General features: G+C 46.6%; 1 protein-coding gene across 1 annotated transcript in view; it reads right to left on the bottom strand.

Annotated features, from left to right (window-relative positions):
* Nucleotides 1-5,134: 5,134 nt before the first annotated feature.
* The window catches only part of Fstl1 (follistatin like 1), a 55,184-nt gene continuing 42,493 nt past the window's right edge, over nucleotides 5,135-17,825 (bottom strand). Inside the window, exons 6-11 of the mRNA XM_005344969.3 lie at nucleotides 16,405-16,535; nucleotides 13,087-13,205; nucleotides 11,809-11,921; nucleotides 11,426-11,536; nucleotides 9,076-9,152; nucleotides 5,135-7,462 (exon numbers count right to left, since the gene is read on the bottom strand). Coding sequence (XP_005345026.1) covers nucleotides 7,418-7,462; nucleotides 9,076-9,152; nucleotides 11,426-11,536; nucleotides 11,809-11,921; nucleotides 13,087-13,205; nucleotides 16,405-16,535 — 596 coding nt within the window. The 3' untranslated portion in view covers nucleotides 5,135-7,417. The remainder of the gene's footprint in view (nucleotides 7,463-9,075; nucleotides 9,153-11,425; nucleotides 11,537-11,808; nucleotides 11,922-13,086; nucleotides 13,206-16,404; nucleotides 16,536-17,825) is intronic.

Below are 17,825 nucleotides of genomic sequence, written 5' to 3'. Positions count from 1 at the left end.
AGTTTAGAGCTGCAGTCCACTGTAAAAGGAAGTCAGGGCAGGAACTGGAGCAGAGGCCATGGGGGATACTGCTTTATTGGCTTGCTCAATTTGCTTTCTTATACCCTAGGCCCATCTGCCCAGGGATGGCACCACTCAGAGGGGGCTTGGTCCTTCTACATACTCATCAATCTAGAAGGTGCCCTCCAGGCATGCCTAAAGGACAATCTGATGGGGGTTATGTTTTCAACTGAGGTCCTCTCTTTATTTCATTTTGGGTTCTGCACATACCGAACAAGTGTCGACTCCCCCCTTTCGAACTAATACCCCCTAATATATGGTGGCATATACCTGTAACCCTAGCACTTGGCTGGTAGAGGAAAGAGGATCATGGTCACTCGGCTTCATGATTAGTTTGAGGCCAGCCTTAGCTTTATGGGATCCTGTTTTTGTTTTTAAAGATATCCACCAGATCCAACCTTTATTATGAAGAAAGGGGGAAAAGGTCTATGAATCAGCACTCAGATGATCTTGCAGTGCAGGAAACTATGACGACCAGGGAATGTTCTGCTTTGAATGGCTTGGATTGTAAGAGACTTCTGACTTGTGAGGCTGTGGGACATGGAGACAGATGAGGTGTTTGGAGAGCCCATGGAGGTGGGAAACTGCGTAAAGCAGCCACTCACCCCTCCTCGAGACAAAGGCTACATAACCTTAGACAAGAGGAGGGTAATCAGTTCTGGCTGAGGTCTCTGTGAATAGCAGGGACTGGAACACAGTCAAGAAGAGACAGGCGTGAAGGAAACGGCCCAAGAGAAGCAGTACTTGATGTACAGTCCAAGGTCCAAATAGGCCTGGGGTCAGGAGAGTTAAGACAGAAGTGAATTCAGCAGGAACCTCAACGCTGGCACGCGGCTGTAGCGGCTTGGCTCAGACACGGGGTAAGGAGAGGCTCTGGCAGATCCCAGTGATTTAGACAGGCGTGTAAATTGGGCTTATCACGTGCTGAAGCTTGCAGCAGTGCTTGAGAACAGAGGAAAGCAGACCACGGCACGTGGCGGTGTTCAAGGTCACACAAAAGCAAACCTAGCGAGATTTGTGTTGGGCTGGAATTCCTAAGGCGGGGAGGGAATGTGTGTGGGGTGATAGAAAGGCGGATCCTGGACTAGGGGGGCCACTGGAAGGCTTCACATCCTGAGCAACAGTTCCTCAGGGTGGTGGAAGTCAGAGCAGTCCAGGTACAAAATACTGAGCTTGTCCCAGAGGTGGCCGAGCACCAGAATGTGCTTTGTGCATTTCTCCTCTACAACAAAGCACACCAGGGGGGCGTAAGCGGCCGACACTGTTTACTCAGGCCGACACCCTTTCTGCAGCCAAGTTTAGTCAATGGCGAATCAGCCTACAGGGCACTGCCTGGAGTCTGTCCGACTCGGAGAGCCTGTGTCAGCAGTGGGCATGCGTGAGGGCACAGCCTGTTCCCAGTGGTCATGAGGAGCATGCGCTGTTCCTCCCTAGTCTGTCAGGGGGTGGGGACACGCACAAGAGACCCATGGCTGTACCCCAGGATGAGAAGGCCACGTTCATGGATAATGACTGGATTACCGAGTGCTAAATCGGGCCCACCCGTGTAGCTGTGCCCAATATTTCTCTCTTGACAGAACAACAGGTCTGAGTGATGAGATGTTTTCGTGGTATCTTTCCATGGGATAACGTGTTTGTTTTTGTTTTGTTTGGATGACCTATGCAGAAGTGAGAGTGGGTTATTGAAACCATTCACTTGGGAGGCTTGCCTTGAGTCTGAGGCCAGTCTGGTTTCCAAAGTGAGGTCTAGTTAGGGCTTTAGAATGCAACTCTGCCAAAAATGAAAGAACAAATGTATAAATAGCAAATGAATGAGACAAGGGAAACTAACGAGGAAGCAAGGTTAAATAGACGAAAGGTAAGGGGGTGGAGAACGTCCTAGAGGGGAATGAAAAAGAGCAGGAAGTGCTGAAAAAAAAAGAAAAAGAACAACACAAAAAATTCCTAGCAATGAGAATGTTTGAAAGCAAAATTAGAGAAATATAAGAAGAATAAAATATAAAAATATAAGTTTAAAATATAATAAGAAAAATGTAAAAACTGATAAGCATTTAGTGTGTGTGTGGGAACACAGAAATGGGGTAATAAGGAAAAGAACTTATTAGAAAATACTGCCCACTAATAGAAAATACTGCTGGAAGCAATTTTAATATATGAAGAATAATTTTTAGAATTCTGGGGACTGGAGAGATGGCTCAGAGGTCGAGAGCACTGGGCGCTGCTCTTGCAGAGAACAGTTTTGATTCCTAGCACCCGCATGGCAGCTCACAACTGGCTGTGACTCCAGTTTCAGGGGATCCAATGCCCTCTTCTGTCCCCCACAGACATCAGGGAGGCAAAACATTAATATAAGTAAAATAAAACAAATAGAACTTGGAAACTAAAAACATATAAAGAATGGTCTGGAGAGATGGCTCAGCGAACCACTTGCTGCTCTTGCAGAAGCCCTATTTTGGTACCCAGAACCCGCATGCAGGCTCACAACCCTCTGTAACTCCAATTCCAGAGTATCGGACACCCTTTTCTGTCCTTCACAGGCACCAGAAAGACAGGTGATGCATATACTTACATACAGGAAAATATTCATATACATAAATAATCAAAAAAAATTAAACATGTTCAAGTAAAAATATTGTGAAACCGTACGGGTTTTTGCTTGTTTTTTTAAAAGTGAAATGTCAGAGCAGCTTCTTTATGGTTGCTCAGAAATTGGAGACTACATTTCCTGCATGGGCAGGTAGGGACTCTCAGCTGAACTTGGGGGGGGGTCTCTTATTTTCCTGTGGTTTATGCTGTTGCTGTGACTACATTGGGCAAGTGTCCAGTATCTGCTCAAGCTGTCTTCATTGAAAAGCTTCTCTTCTTTTTCTACCAGGGGCCTCTGCTGGTCTCACTTCACCTTGCAGCCCGTTGACTACTGCAGGCACTCCCGCCCTCCCGTCTCTCCAGACTGTACCTGTCACTGTGGGGCAAATTGTATTGGGACTGTGGTAAGCAACTGAGCCCCGAGGCAGCACAGGCCTTCTCTTCATATTTTAAAGTCCTCCTAAATATTAATTGTCCTACTAGAAAGATACACTTCATAGACCTTGGGCTCTACAGCAGTAGAGCAATAGGTGGCCCTAGAGCTTGATCCATCCTGCTGACCTCAGCCTAGGGGCTATTAAACTCTAATGTTACTCTAAATGGATAAGATCTGCTCCTAGCCACGGATTGCAGGGTTTTGCATCCCATTGTCAGAGTTGAGCCTTCTAGAGTCTACGCTTTTCTACCTGTCAGGATCCGGCCTTCCTTCTCTCCACAGTTGTCTCCCAGGTCTGTCTCTCAGCCCAGGGCTGCGCTAGGCTGAGTTCTGAGCCCACAGACTATCTCAATTCTAAATAAGATCCTTCAAAACATGGCATCTGGCCACTGCCTGGCAAAACATACAGTGACAAACTGGGTGGGAATTCCATCTACCTGTCCGCCAGAGGAATCCATCTCACCAAAACCTGCTGCTAGATTTAAGACTCACTGCTGTGGAATATTTGTTTACACTGTGAAGATGTATCTTTGTCAGGGCACATTCTGATTGGTTTAGGAAAGAGCTGAATGGCCAATAGCTAGACAGAAAGGGGGTGGGCAGAACTTCTGGGGACACAGATGACTCTGGGAAGAAGAAAGGGGGGGGGACTAGGAGACACAGAAGAAGCAGGATGTGCAGGAGAGGTGACAGCCATGAGAACATGGCAGAATGTGGCTTAATATAAACGGGCTAACTGAAGTTATAAGAGCTAGTGAGAAACAAGCCTAAGCTATAGGCTAAGAAGTCTCTGTGTCATTATTTGGGAGCTGGAGGGACAGAGAAAGACTCATTGCATCTCATGTCAGGTCCTGAGGGTGTAACTGCCTGTCTCTTGTCACCAGAACTAGCTGGATTATCTTTCAGATGACACTTCTGGGAAGCTATGCTGGCTAGTTTTATGTCAACTTGACATAAGGTAGAGTCGTCAGAGAAAGGAGTCTCAGTTGAGGAAATGCCTCCCTAAGATTGGGCTGTAGGCAAGCCTATAAGGGGCATTTTTTAATTCGTGATTGATGGGGTAGGGGCCAGCTCATTGTGGGTGGTGTTGTCCCTGGGTTGGTGGTGTTGGGTTCTCTAAGAAATTAGGCTGAGCAAGACATGAGAAAGCCAGTAAGTTGCACCCTGCCATGGCCTCTGCATTAGCTCCTGCCTCTGGGTTCCTTCCCTCACTTTTGAACTTTTATAACAAACTCTTTCCTTCCCAAGTTGCTTTCGGTCATGGTGTGCCATCATAGGAGGAGTAACCCTGATTAGGGCAGAAGCCAAACGGCTGGAGCTGTGTTCAGCTTGTCTTCTCAAGCTCTTGCTCTCTCTTGGAAGCAGATTCCAATCTGCTAACTCTCCTTAACTGAGTTAGACAGAACTATCTTACTTTAGCTGCTGAATCCCAAGGCCAACTGACTCTTGCTTGAAGTGGACAGTAGTGGATTCTCTCCAATCCTTGTAAGAATGTTTCCTTATAGAATTGCTGTCTTTAAGCATCTTACAGAAATGCTGTTGGGGAGATGTGTTACACATGATACTTTGTAATTATGGGCTAGCATGCTGCACTACCATCTTCCCGGCAAGATGTGCCCACTGGTGCAACCAACTACCTTCTGGTTGGATTTAAAGCCCACGCCACAGGCAGGGACTCACGTTTGGTACTGCAAACCAGAGCCGGGGGAGGTGAAAGACCCCAATGGCCGAAGCTACTGCCATTGTTCTCGGCAACTGTGATGGGACTGTTAAACTGCCTTCTAAACTTTTCTTCACAGCCACAGTTTTTTTGTTGCTGTCAGCCTTGGTAAGTTATGGGCAGGAGTTATTGTGGAAACTCATAAATGGCCAAACTGATGAGAATAAATTATTGTTGCCACGTATGGTGGCCCAACGTTGAACATTAAATAGAAGGAAATAATCATTTATTAATATCACACCCACCAAGGCTCACCTGCTTTTATGTGGTAAAAGGTAAATGCTCTCATAATTTCATTTGCCCTTCACTGGAGAAAATAGAACCAACAAAACTGTGATTTTAGTTTTATTTATTAATAGTAACAAAAATCAGAAATTACAAAAACAAGTTAAATGAAACTATGGAAGCACACTAAATACAAACGGATTTTCATAACCACACGGGTACCAGAAAGCTGTTGAAACTGTTTCCTGAAGTTTAACGTTTAGATCATGGGTATAACGAAGGAATTTAGACTGTTCACATGGACTTGGCTGTAGATGGAGGAGCCTGCTTTCCCAAGACTGACAGCAGAATCCATGGTCCTGGCATTTGTATATGGGAAGGCCTTCCTGGGCTCTGAATCTTTAAGAGACACTGCTGTTTATTAAAGACACACACACAAAGCCCAAGGAGCTTGCAGCTGTGGCCTACAGGCTTCTGGAGGACTGTAAGAACCAAAGTGGATGCAATCCTGCTTGTTGATCCCATGCCAAGCTCTACCTAAGGCTCCCCAAACTAGGCTACTTAGCAGCTTTTCATGAATGGTTTAGGCACCACATAATCTATTGTGTAGACAACAGCCACCTTATTTATACAGAAGTAGTGGACTCAAGAGGAATGTGGGCTTGCCCTTGGGTATTCAGTGTTCGGGGTGGGATAGTCAAGGTTGAAAAGCACTGTGCTAAAGATGACTGGTGACCAGGTACTATAGCCGATTGCCTTCAGCAAACTGATAATCCTGCCCTCCCCCAGCACATTCAAGAACTGGCAAAACTTTTGGTTAAGGCATGCTGCTGCTGCTGTGAGTTCTCCAAGGCACTTGGAGAGGGGTTGAAATCCGGACTGCACCAGGGCTTCACAGAGTTTTTGAATGGGATGGTACTTAAAAGCTCAGAACACTCGGCAACAAAGAGTCGTCTCCTTTCGAAAGAGAGCAGGGAAACTATATAGGAGGATAGTTCCACTTCCGTCCCGACTTTCCGCAGTTGCCTGTGCAGGAAAACCTCAATACTTTATCTGCAGGGTCTATAGTGAGTTTTGCAAATGAGACAAGGGTCTCATTTGGGGGGGGTGTTAAGTGCACATGAAACATGGTAATAGGGGAGTTAAAGAATCAGAGGTCCAAAGAAAGAATGGACTTGCAATAACCGAGTCATGTGTTGCTCCCCCACCTTTCCCTGTGCCAAGATTCAGTCCTCATTTTCAACTGTTTTCAAATCTGAAAACTTCTGCCTTCATCTGTATGGGGAAATCTCTGACTCCAACCAGAGACCGCACTCACGTGCACCATGTGGAGAAGGGTGGGGGTTGTCCTTCACACTCTCTTCCTGGGCAGACTGACCCATGAATTCCACACCCCAGCTATCTGAAAGGATCTCATCAACTGTCTATGAAGATGCTATGTCCTATGGCTTCTGTCTGAGGCATCGATCTCATGCTTCTTGGCACGTAGCTTAGACCTTCTGGAAGCCAGGGGTGGGTGGTGCAGCTCTGGGGTGCATCTAGTCTAGTGTGCGGCAGGGGAAGGGGCCATTTATGCTACAGAGTTCCCTGTACCAAGAAAAGCTCCCCACCCCCTTTCACCTTTGAAACAGTAGGACTACTGAAAAAAATAATTACGAAAGCTTAATATCTAGTCAAAAAAAAAAGATACTAAAAAAATGACAATGATAATATAATGATAATAATTGAGGAATGAAGTCAGCTTGCAAAAAAAAAAAGTCTTTTACAGAGAAATAGCACCTTTGGTAAAAACAAAATGTATTTAAAAATTTTGATTAGGTCTCCATGGCGCTTGAAGTACACTAAGTATCTGCATCATTTAAACACAACCTCCTGGGAACTCCATCCAAATCTGAGGGGCACAGGTAACTAGTGGGGTGGCTGTGTATTCAGGTGATTGTTGGGACCAAGAGGGGCAGCAGACATGCTGCATGCGACAGTGGTGACAGGGTCGGGGCAGCAGGGCTCCTCCCTTCCTCCAGCAGAGCCAGCTCAGTCCTCCCCACAACATCACATGCTTTCCCTGTGGCCTCCGCTCAGCTGCTGTGACCCCAGGAAGGGTTCGTTCAGACCCGCACCTGCTCCTCTGCCAGCCTGATGCAGTTGCCTTACTCGCCTCCGGCCCCACAGCCCCCTTTAGTTTCTCTTCAAGCACTCCTAGAAATGAAGGTCATGGCCTTCCCTCACTAGCCAGCACCCTCTTTTCCTTCATTGCAAAACAAACGAAATAATATTCATTGCCAGATAAGCAAATACTGGTGGTTTGGTGATCTCAGCAGACGCTCGTGTGTACCGGACTCAGCACTGAAGAGGAGGCACTGGGCTCCAGACACGGCGCTGTGTGCTTCTTGTTAGATTTCTTTGGTGTTTACCTTCTTGGTCTTTTCAGCTGTTTCCTTTGAGATGGAGGAAGAAATAATCATTATGCAAATATTAAAAAGTTGATGGCATTTATCCGGGGCCCCAGACTTTCCGTAGCATCAATAGTCACACGATTATGCGACTTTAGTTACTTACTTGTGCAGCTCCTCTTTGTGTGATAAAAAACACAAAGCTATGTCCAATTTGTGCATGGTCAAACAGTTTACTGACTTTAAGAGCTGACCCTATAAGAACATCTTATAAAATAAGCAAATCAGATATTGTTGTCCCAGATTTAAGGATACTAAAAGGGATACCACGTCCCACAAAAATGACTAAAATCAATAAGCCCAGAGGCAGACTATCTGGGCTTGAATTTGGCTTGTCCAACTTTCCTAGTGTCCTTGGGAGTATTTTGGAATCTACACCTTAGCGTCTTCAACTGTAACACAAGGGCAATACTGTCCCAGCTTTTACAACAGTGTCTGACACATTCCTTCAAAGAAGATGTGCAGACAGCAATAAAGACACAACATTAGGCATTAGAGGAATGCAAATAAAAACACAACGAGATGCCGCTACGCATCCAGTAGGTCAGACGAAATAAAGAATACTAGTAACAAATGTTAGCAAGGATGTGAAGGAAATGGCGACCTGTTGGGGAGGACACACAATGAATGGTGTTTGCAAAGCAGTTTGGCAACCCCTTAGGGTTATTTTATGACCCGAATTCTAATCCTAAATATATAGGGAGTGAAACCATGTCCACAGGTACTTATACAGTCAAGCTCACAGCAGCATCATTCATCAGAGCCAGAAGCCACCTAAATATTCGTCAGCTACTGGATACATACATAAGACACCATGCATGTGGAACGGCACTCACATAAGAGGAACAAAGTAGATCCATGCTGCAAGCATGAACCTGAGAAGCACCATGCTAAGTACAAGAAATCAGGAGGAAAAGAGCGTGCTACATGACCTGCCCAGACCAGGCCCATCTACAGCGTCAGAAACTAGGTTAGCAATTGCCAGGGGCAGGGGGAAAGGAAGAAAAGAGGAGTTGCTTCTAGTGGGCATGGGTTTTTTTGGGGGGGAGGTTAAAACACTCTGGAAACAGAAGGTGGAGAATGGCTGACAATCTTAGGGACACACTGACAGTCACTCCCTGGCATAACTGCATTATTTTAAAGGGGTAAATTATACGACATGGGAATTCGATTTCAGTTTCAGAACTGCCCCTAGGAAACTGCTGACAACATTGGCTGGCGCCCAGCAGGCCCGGCTGGTACTCCATGTCCAGCTGCCTTCTCGTGGCCTGCACCTGCATCTCTGCCTCGGGGCTTTCTCTGCCTGTCTACCCACACAAGCTGGAGGATAGACATGCTAAACATTGTTTCCTGGTAGCAGCTCTCAGATGACCGCTGGTGGAAGGTTTGGAGAGATACCCCAGCCCCTCTCACCTACAGCAACTCCTTCAGGGTACGGTCTATATCACAGTTTGGTAGTACAGGTGAGGGGTAGCATCCTTTGGGATCTACTGTAGTAAATGAAATGCGTTTCTCTCATTTCGTGGGGCTCTGTTAAGGAGTGGCATTAAGAGCCCGAAAGAAACAGCAGCTTTTGAACCAGCACCATGGCTGCTCACCTGGTGCTTCTGGATTTCCTGGACATATCTGGTCTTCTGCTCCTCTGTCTGGGTCTGGGTCCCCTTCTGATTCTTTCCTGTATGGAAATCAAAGTTCAGAGCTGTGGGGGCTGTAAGTCAGGGAGGACTCTATCTACCAGACTCTCAGAGGAGAGCTGAACCGCCCACCTCGCTCTGAGCAATAAGGCTTCCAGTGTCATACAAATAAGCCACCTCTCCTAATTCTGTGGCTTCCATTCCTGCTATTCTCTTTAACTCACACCCACAAGACAGGCTGGTCCTATAGAAAAACAACTCGGGTCCTGACTCAGGAAACACCCCTGGGGCAGTGATTCTCAACTGTTCCCACACCCTAACCATAGGAACAGATGTCCCAGAGAACATTTGCAAATGCAATTTCTGACCCACAATGTAGGTCATCGGCAGAGGGTTTGCCTAGCATGCAAATCGTGCCCCCACCCCCATTTTCAACCCCTCAGAACTGGAAAACAAACAAATACATTTAAATTGCCTGGCTTTCAACTGTAGACATTTTGATGTAATTGATTGGGGTGGGAGATAACTGGGTCCCAAAGTTTTTTGGTTTTTGGAAGGTTCTGTACACTCAGGGTTGATAACTATGACATGGAACAAACATTTCTTAAGTACAAAGAAAAAAATAGTAACAAAATAAAACAAAAAAACCAAAACATTCCAACAACAACAACAACAACAAAAAAAAAACCAAAATGAAACAATAAAACTCACAAACAAACAACCAAGCAAAAAGCCAAAAACCTGACCCAGGTCCCCAAGATATTTGTTTTGTAGATTACAATCTAAAAGGTTTGGGAGAGTGCCCGGAAATCCATTTGCTGAATACAACATTTATCGTTAGGAAACAACAGACACTGGCATCTGTCTGTCCCTCACAGCCAGTTCTCGTGGCCCTGGCCCTTTCCTGGTGTTATCTCAATGCCCCTGTTTGTTTGTGCCTTTGAGATGTGTGATCTAAGATGATATTGCTCATTTTCAGATATGGGCCTGAAAATGCCTCTTCAATCTCCTCTTACGTCACAGCCTGTACACCAAGACATGTTGAGGTCCCATAGATCAAACTCTCTGCAAGGAGGGTGTGCAGTCCACAGCGTGACCATGGAAACTGACAAAGGCTCATGGGAGTGGTATGCTGTCTGATGTACGGTGATTGGCTTATTACCAATGTTTGTGTTTAGGGTTCCCTAAGTCAGTGCACTTACTCCTCCTGCGCAGATTCTAGAAATGGAGGAGGAATTCTTTCCAAAGAGAGAACGAGAGTAGTTAAGATATATGGAAGGGAGTTGGAGACAAACTGGGGGTGCTTCCTGGTTGAGGCAGGCTGGGTGCCTGTTTAAAGATGTCCACTGATGGTTTCCGTAGCTACTGTGTATGTGTGTCTGGCTATCAGTAAATTCTTGACTCTAAACAGCCTCTTCCGCTTTCTCATCTGTTCCTATGGTTAGGTTAGGATCTATTCTCTCACACTGAAGCAGACTTGGACCTAGGATAACACTGGCTTCCACCTATACCCGTCTGGGCTCCCTGGCTAGAGTGCTTCGTGGGTCTTTGGTTGCTGTCTCTCACACTCAATCCCTTTGCGCATAAATTTAGGTACCAACTTTTTCTTGCCTCAGTTAACTTCTTAAACTAAGACCTCAGGGTCATTCGTGCACATGTAACTTTAAGTCTGGTTTTAACTGACATTTCTTTTCACACTCAGTGTGGCTGAGTTCTGGACCCGGCTTTAATATCCTTCTCTGATTCTCTTTCATCTGTCTCTTTGCTTCAGTCTGACTTTGATGTAAGTTTCTTCTTGATCGTTGGCATCCCTGCAGCTTAGGTCTCTGATGGGACACGGGTGGTTCCAACATACCCTTTGACCTCTGTTCTGCCTCCCAAACTCTGACACCTATATGTCCCCAACCCATTTTACCCCTGTCTCCATGATTTTAATTTTTTTTTTACATTTTTCATTTACTTTTTTTCCTGCATGGTATGGCAAATTAAGTCATTTTGACTTTTGACCACCTGACTCTTTTATATACAGTATCCGAAGGATTAAATTGGTTAATTTGCAAAGACTGTGGTGGGATAGATAGTGCTGGCACACATTTTTCTTTCATGATGATTATTTCAGTCTCATATCGACATTTATTGGTCACCATTCTCTCTCATTTGATGACCCTGGAACACATGATCCACCAACAGTGCTCCTCAGCGGGGCTGTGGGGCTGCCTCTTACGTCCAGCCCCTTTCCCCCATCATACCCATGCCACCTTCTCTCACCCAGGCCACATCTCCGGTCCCCCCTTTTGCCCTAAGTACGGCTCACCGTCACAGGTCATTGCGGTGCAGACCCAGTGTCCACAGGAGCAGACACAGCGGTTACAGTCTACCTCGGTCTCAGCTCCGTCTGCGTAGGTTTCATCCTCAAGGGCACACTCTGTTGGGCCAGAAATAAAGGCAGCAGTTGGGACACGAGGGTGAAACGGGGTGGTGTCTTTGGTACAGGCTGAGCACCTACATGGTCCCCTTCCCAGATAAGGACTGCCTTGTCTCTCACGGCAAATGCTCCATAAACGAGACAACAGGATGCACAGCCCAGTACCATGCATGGGGGCTAGTTATCTTGGGTACCAGTTAGTTCTGGCTGCACCTTTCTTTCCCTGTAACCCTCCCATCCCCACCAACACTCAGTTTCTGGCTCAGGCATACTCTTCTCGGGAGGGTTGAAGGACGGGTTGAGGCACTTGAGGAACTCCTGGAAGTTGAGTTTCCAGTCAGCGTCCTCATCAGACAGCTCAATGAGAGCATCGACACAGAGTCCTCTGAAACACAACACAAGGGAAATGTCATCCACAAGGCTGCAGCTTCTTCCCTAGGAAAGGACGCAAGCACAAGGCTCACAGAACCTGGAGCCCCAGGCGAGATGGCTGCCCACTGAAAACACTTCTCTCCTCCTTGACCTGTCTGTCACGCCATCACCCAGTTACCCGACCTTTAGCTTATTTGACTGGATCTCACATCACAGAGGCTTTTCCCATGGTACGACTGTCACTTCAACCAATCGTAAAACCAAAGCAGAAGACAGATGGCGTGAAAAGGAACACAGGACTTGAAAGAAAATGAAATTCAAGCCAGCATCACCACCATCACCGTTCTAAAAGGAGTTGTTTTAGAAGTTTTATAGAACCTTGGCTCCATCACCCCCTCGGCTGACTAAGACTTGGGCCCTGGGACTCAGCCACTTCCTACTCAAATGTCCCTGAACTAGAACTCAATCTTTCTGAGTTTATGTTCCCACCTCTAAAGGTAGGGAGAAAAGTCCTTCCCCAACTGGAATGTTTTGAGGGTCAAACATCGAAATTATCAAATGATCAAAATCCAGGTTACCAAAATATGAGTGGCTATCTATTCCTTAAGGTCCAGGACTATGGTTAGAAAGATTCAAAGAAGCTGCACTTTGAACTTGTTTTGGACAAAAGAGAGGCAACCTTCCCAATGTACTAGTACCATGCCAGAAACTTCTTTGTTTATTAATATTTATTCTAAGCTAATACGAAAAGAAGGACATACACTCATAACAATTAGGGCATGCTAAATGGAACAGCACTGGTCATTTTAAACACTAGGGATGAAATGATTTTAGTTTACAATTAGAGACTACATTAATACGGTTCCGTCAGAAGATCAATGGCAGAATCAGTTGCCACACTCGGAAGAAACGTGGAAATGATATGCCCTTGACAATGTGTTCCAAAACGACAGTCTTCTCTCCTTGCAAGTTCTGACCCCAAACAATAACTGATTGACCGGATACCAATGTTGTTGGATATCTCAGTTCTCTAACGTCCCCAGACTAGATCAGGAGAGAAATCCTACTTTTCTGTTTCTTTCACACCGGCACTGGCAGCTCCTCTGCTGGTGGAAGAGGTTCAAGCCCCCGCCCCCCTGTACCCTTCCCTGGGTTATGGCCAGGCCCTCAATCCCCACCTGAGCAGCTTGTTATTCTCCTGATCAGCATAAGTGGTGATGTTGATGGCTGTTTCATTCTGCTCCACGAATTTCAGGAATTCGCTGGAGTCCAGGCGAGAGTCGCCGTTATCAAAGTTCTAGAGGAAGATGAAGAGATCTCTCAGGAGAGTTTAGAAAGCCCCAGTTTTATGGTGTATCCCCTGGCCTAACTGCTCAGCTCAGCTTATTCTTAAAACACTCCAACCCTGTCCTCAACTAGCCGCAAGGAACTACAGTAGGAATTAGTGGCTCAGATCAGCGGGCACCCAAACTAGGAAGTGGTACTCAAGGTGAGCAAGTAAAAGTGCCCGAACAGAAGCCATCAGGGGGTTTCTTTCAGTATGGGATCCTGCTACTTTCAAGATGGCTCCTTACACTGTGAAGAAGAGTCTGGAAGAAATGTCTGTCTAGACTCCTGGGCAGGGGGAGAAATGAAGCCAACCGTTCTCCTCCCAGGACTGCCGCGTGTCATGGGATGTACAGTGAGGGTAACTAACACAAGGGGACACACCTTTGCTTAGCACCTGTGTGTCATTCTTGTCCTGAGAGTCCCAGGAACAGGTCTGAGACATTCCTCATGCACTCCCCATACCCTTGCCCTGAGGAAATCTCCCATAATGCCACTCGTGAGGTTTTTGACTAATTAAATGTGCACAATTCAGTAAGCTTGATCAGAGAGGGAGCATTCCGACAACTCTAGAATGTTCCTGAGTACAACTAGAGCAAACCACGTCCCCTGACTCATGACAGAAGCAACAGAGGGACAGGAAGGGTCCTGTAGTAGGTACACAGCCACTGCCTGGGCACTCTGGACAGTCCAGCTGGCTCTCAAAGGTCAGTGCTTCGGGTGTACGCTTTAACTATCAGGGAACCAGGATGCAGGCCTGAAAAAGGGGGCATCCCAGCTCCTTTCAGTCTCATCCCTGAAGTCTGGTACCTGCCTAGAAATAGCATTATGCCCAGTGGCGTCTCAATCTCTGGCCAGAACCAGCATAGCTGATTCAACTAACCCTCCACCAAGGCTTGATACATTTGCATGCTTGTCTGTAGCTCTGTTTCTGAGTCAGAAATATTTTTTTCAGTTTTGATTGTGTGGCTTTAGGAGGAAGAGAAATATCTGGAGACATGTACTAGGGAATTTAATTGTAAGTCAACTGTGTTCAGAGGAGATGGGGTTGAACCAGGCATTCGCTCATATAAAGCAGCTGGAGCAATGGGGTATACGTCACTGGGGTCAGGGAGGGAAGAAGGCTGGCTCCAGAGGTCCCGCCCTCTCAGAGTCTCCCGTTTACTGTCACAAGGTATGAACAGACTGGTCTGAAAGGGTCTCCCTACCAGGCTCCCCTTCTATTCTGTATGGAGTTCATCAAAGAAATGGTGACTGGATCATTGGAACAGGAAAGGCAGGGTGGGCCTTACTTGAATTGATTGGATTCGCCATTCAGCTATGTGAGGAAAGCCAGCTGGGCTGGAGAACAAGTCTCTGGCACAGAGAAGTCTGAGACATTGGCTCTCTCACCTACAGCAGCTATGGGCCTGGTGGGACAGCATCTCCCTTAGATGTCTTGGAAGAGGAGCTTTGTGTTTGTAAGCTGGGAGGAAGCTTTCTGAGATGGGAGATAGCTCCAGAAAAAGCTCTTTTCCCAAGTGGCCTTCCTTCCTTCCTTCCTTCCTTCCTTCCTTCCTTCCTTCCTTCCTTCTTTTTGCTAGGAGCCTGTAAGGTTGTTACTGCCTGGGGACAAGATGTGTGAGTGGTACAGTGGCCTGGGTACTTGGCAATCAAATTTAAGAGAGGTGTCATAAGTGCCTGAGGCCATCTGCCATCTACAAATGGTTACAAGATCCCAAGTGGCCCTTTGGAATTAGTGTCCTGTGGCCAACAGCTCCATGCTGTAAGGATGAGATACAGTAAATGCTTGGGAAAAAATCATTTTCTTTAAAAAATTTAAAAGTATATTTATTTTTTGTGTATGTAGGTGTGTGTATGTGGGGGTGTCATGCCATAACATGTGTGTGGAGGGCAAAGGATAATTTCCAAGAGTTAGTTTTCTTCTGCCCTGTGGGTCCTGGGTACTGAGCGCAGGTCATCAGCCTTGGTGGCCAGTCAGGCCAGAGTCATTTTATGTTTCTTCCTGCTCCTGTCTGTTCCCCTGCTCAGCAAAGTGATGGTGTTTTCTATAGAAGAGGACTCACCCACATCTTCAGTGCTGTCACATGGGAATGGTTGAGACACTTCCGAGTGGGAAGAGCCATGTTTTCTCTCCAGTGTTAGATGAAAACTAGAATCCCAGAGTTTAAATCTCTGCCGTAGTGGGAAAAAACTTCTATCTAATAAGAATAATACAGGAGATGCCTTAAATAATCAAAAACTCATTTTGGCCCAGCATCTCTTCATCTGTGGGTATCCACAATGCCAGCTAAAGAATCCAGATTAGGATGGTGTTAAATGTGTTTGTGTGGCCCAAGAGCTCCTGGGAAGCTCCTTGCGTGGCTGGCTAGCTGTTGGGACAGCAGACTTTGTGAGCACGCCTTGGAGTGAGCATCCAAGGCACTGACGTTATATGAGCATCTTGAAAGCACAGGGCTTGTGCTCCCATGGGAATGTGGTACCTGAATGTGTGGCTGAGTGTAAGAAGTGTCTGGGACGGGTGTGTGTGTGTGTGGTTTGTGTGTCTGGAATATGGTGGGTGCGGGTCTATGTTCTTGTCATTTAGCGAGGAGAATGCCCCTTAACTACTTCTCCCAATGACTCTCAAGGCTCCGGAATGATCCTCATGTGATCCCCATACCCACACTGATGATTTATCCCCTCACTCATCCCCCTTCAAAAGCAGTTTCTTCTGGGTCTCCACACGGAACTCTGTCTCTCTCTTCTACTAATACGGTAGACAAAAGCAGTACTTGGATCCTGGAACAATCTCCAGGCCCACGTGTCCTTGACTCTTCTCAGATGAAGCACTGTGAACGGCCAAAGTGGGTCTGGTGTACCAGAAAGCTCTCTGTACCAGCTTCTGGAGAGTTACACAGGGCAGGAGAAAGCCTGGCCATGTTTCCCATGGCAGCTCCTCGAGCCTTTGGTGGTTTTAAATGCTCAAGAGGAACAGCACATGCATGGATCCCAAAGGTCAACTGCTGGCCACTCACTGGTCAAGCAGGTCACTAGACAACTTCCACAACTCCATAATAAGACCTGGTGATGAGGGCGCACTTAAGGTCTCCTGAAAGCCACAAAAGGGGGAGAGGAAGTCCCGCTTTCTCCAGGACTGAACATGGCTGGTTGACCCCAATGCTGGGTACCTTAAAGTACTTGTCCAGGATCTCACTGTAGTTGCTGCCTTTCGAGAACCAGCCATCTGGAATGATCTCAGCCTCCAGCCATTGGATGATGCGACGCCGGAGTTCATCGCGGTTAGCTTGATAGCAGACAACTGTGGGGGCAGAGGGGGGGGTGAGGTGGGGGTGAGGCAGAGAACCCTGGGGTCATCAGCACCCACTGCCCAGAGCCCAGTGCCACTCAGTTCTGAATGTGTCATCCGAGTCAGTCTTCCCTTATCACGCCCAGAGTACAGAAATGTGTCTACCCCAGTAGTCACGCTCATGTATGTAAAACACCAATAAAGGTTAGAACAGTGGTTCCCAACCTACGGACCTCAACCCCCTTGGGGTTGCACATCAGATATCCTGCATAACAGATACTGACATTACAATGTATCTTGCTACATAACAGTAGCAAAATCACAGTAACAAAGTAGCAACAAAATGAATTATATGGTTGGGGGTCAGCACAACATGAGGGACTGTATTAAAGGCTCACAACATTAGGAAGGTTGAGAGGCACTGGACTATAAACTTGAAACTATGGTGAAACAGAGGAATTGTTATTTAAGAAAAAAATAAAGGACATTTTTATGAACGTTATAGGACATGGGGGAAAAAATCTAAAGTAGTTCTCTTGGTTCTGAGATGAGCTGAACGTCCTAACAAATCAATAAATGAAAACGTGCATTATTCATGCTGCTGGATTGTTCATATCCTCCCTTTCTCACCAACTGGGCCTTTCAAAACATTCTCTCAACATCCGTTGTTATAAACAAGAGAAAACAAGGACGGGCCACGCCTCAGCCCTGCTCTGGGCCGCTGTTCGAGCCACGTGGGAACAAGTGGGAATCACGGTAGGGAAGCAGGGAGGAGCCGGCTCTGGCCAAAGGAAATTCCTGGAGGACAGCATATGCTAGGGCCAGGGGTGAGCATATGGGCATTTTCCAGTCTGTCCTTCCTAGCTGCGCGATTTAGAAGCTGACTCAATCCCATGAGCCTTTAAATCGTCGCTCTAAGGCAACCACAGTGAGACCTGCAGGATCACTGTGAGGTCCGGGCCGGGAAGCCACGTGGAGATTTTGATGTATCTTGATAGAAAGCAACGGCAATTGCCATGCTGGCATTTCCTACTCTCTTCTGACAAAAGTGTCTTCTGATTTCTCTGGGCCCACGACATGAGCGTGTCTTACAAGGCCCCAAAAGAAGGGCTCACTTGCTGTCCCTACAGGACTCACCACTTAGCAAAAATTCAGAACAGCCAACATTTAGACCCAAACAGCTGCTTTGATTGGCAGACACTAAAACAAACGAAGGTTTAAAAAATGCAGCCTCATGGTTTTACTGAGCTGTGTTGCGCTCAGACTGGCTCTGGATCAAAAGTCCTGACCCCATAGATGACC

Source organism: Microtus ochrogaster, chromosome 2 (assembly GCF_000317375.1).
Source record: "Microtus ochrogaster isolate Prairie Vole_2 chromosome 2, MicOch1.0, whole genome shotgun sequence".
Taxonomy (NCBI): Eukaryota; Metazoa; Chordata; class Mammalia; order Rodentia; family Cricetidae; genus Microtus; species Microtus ochrogaster.
Note: the sequence above shows the minus strand (reverse complement) of the source record. Positions and strands in the feature narration are given on the sequence as shown.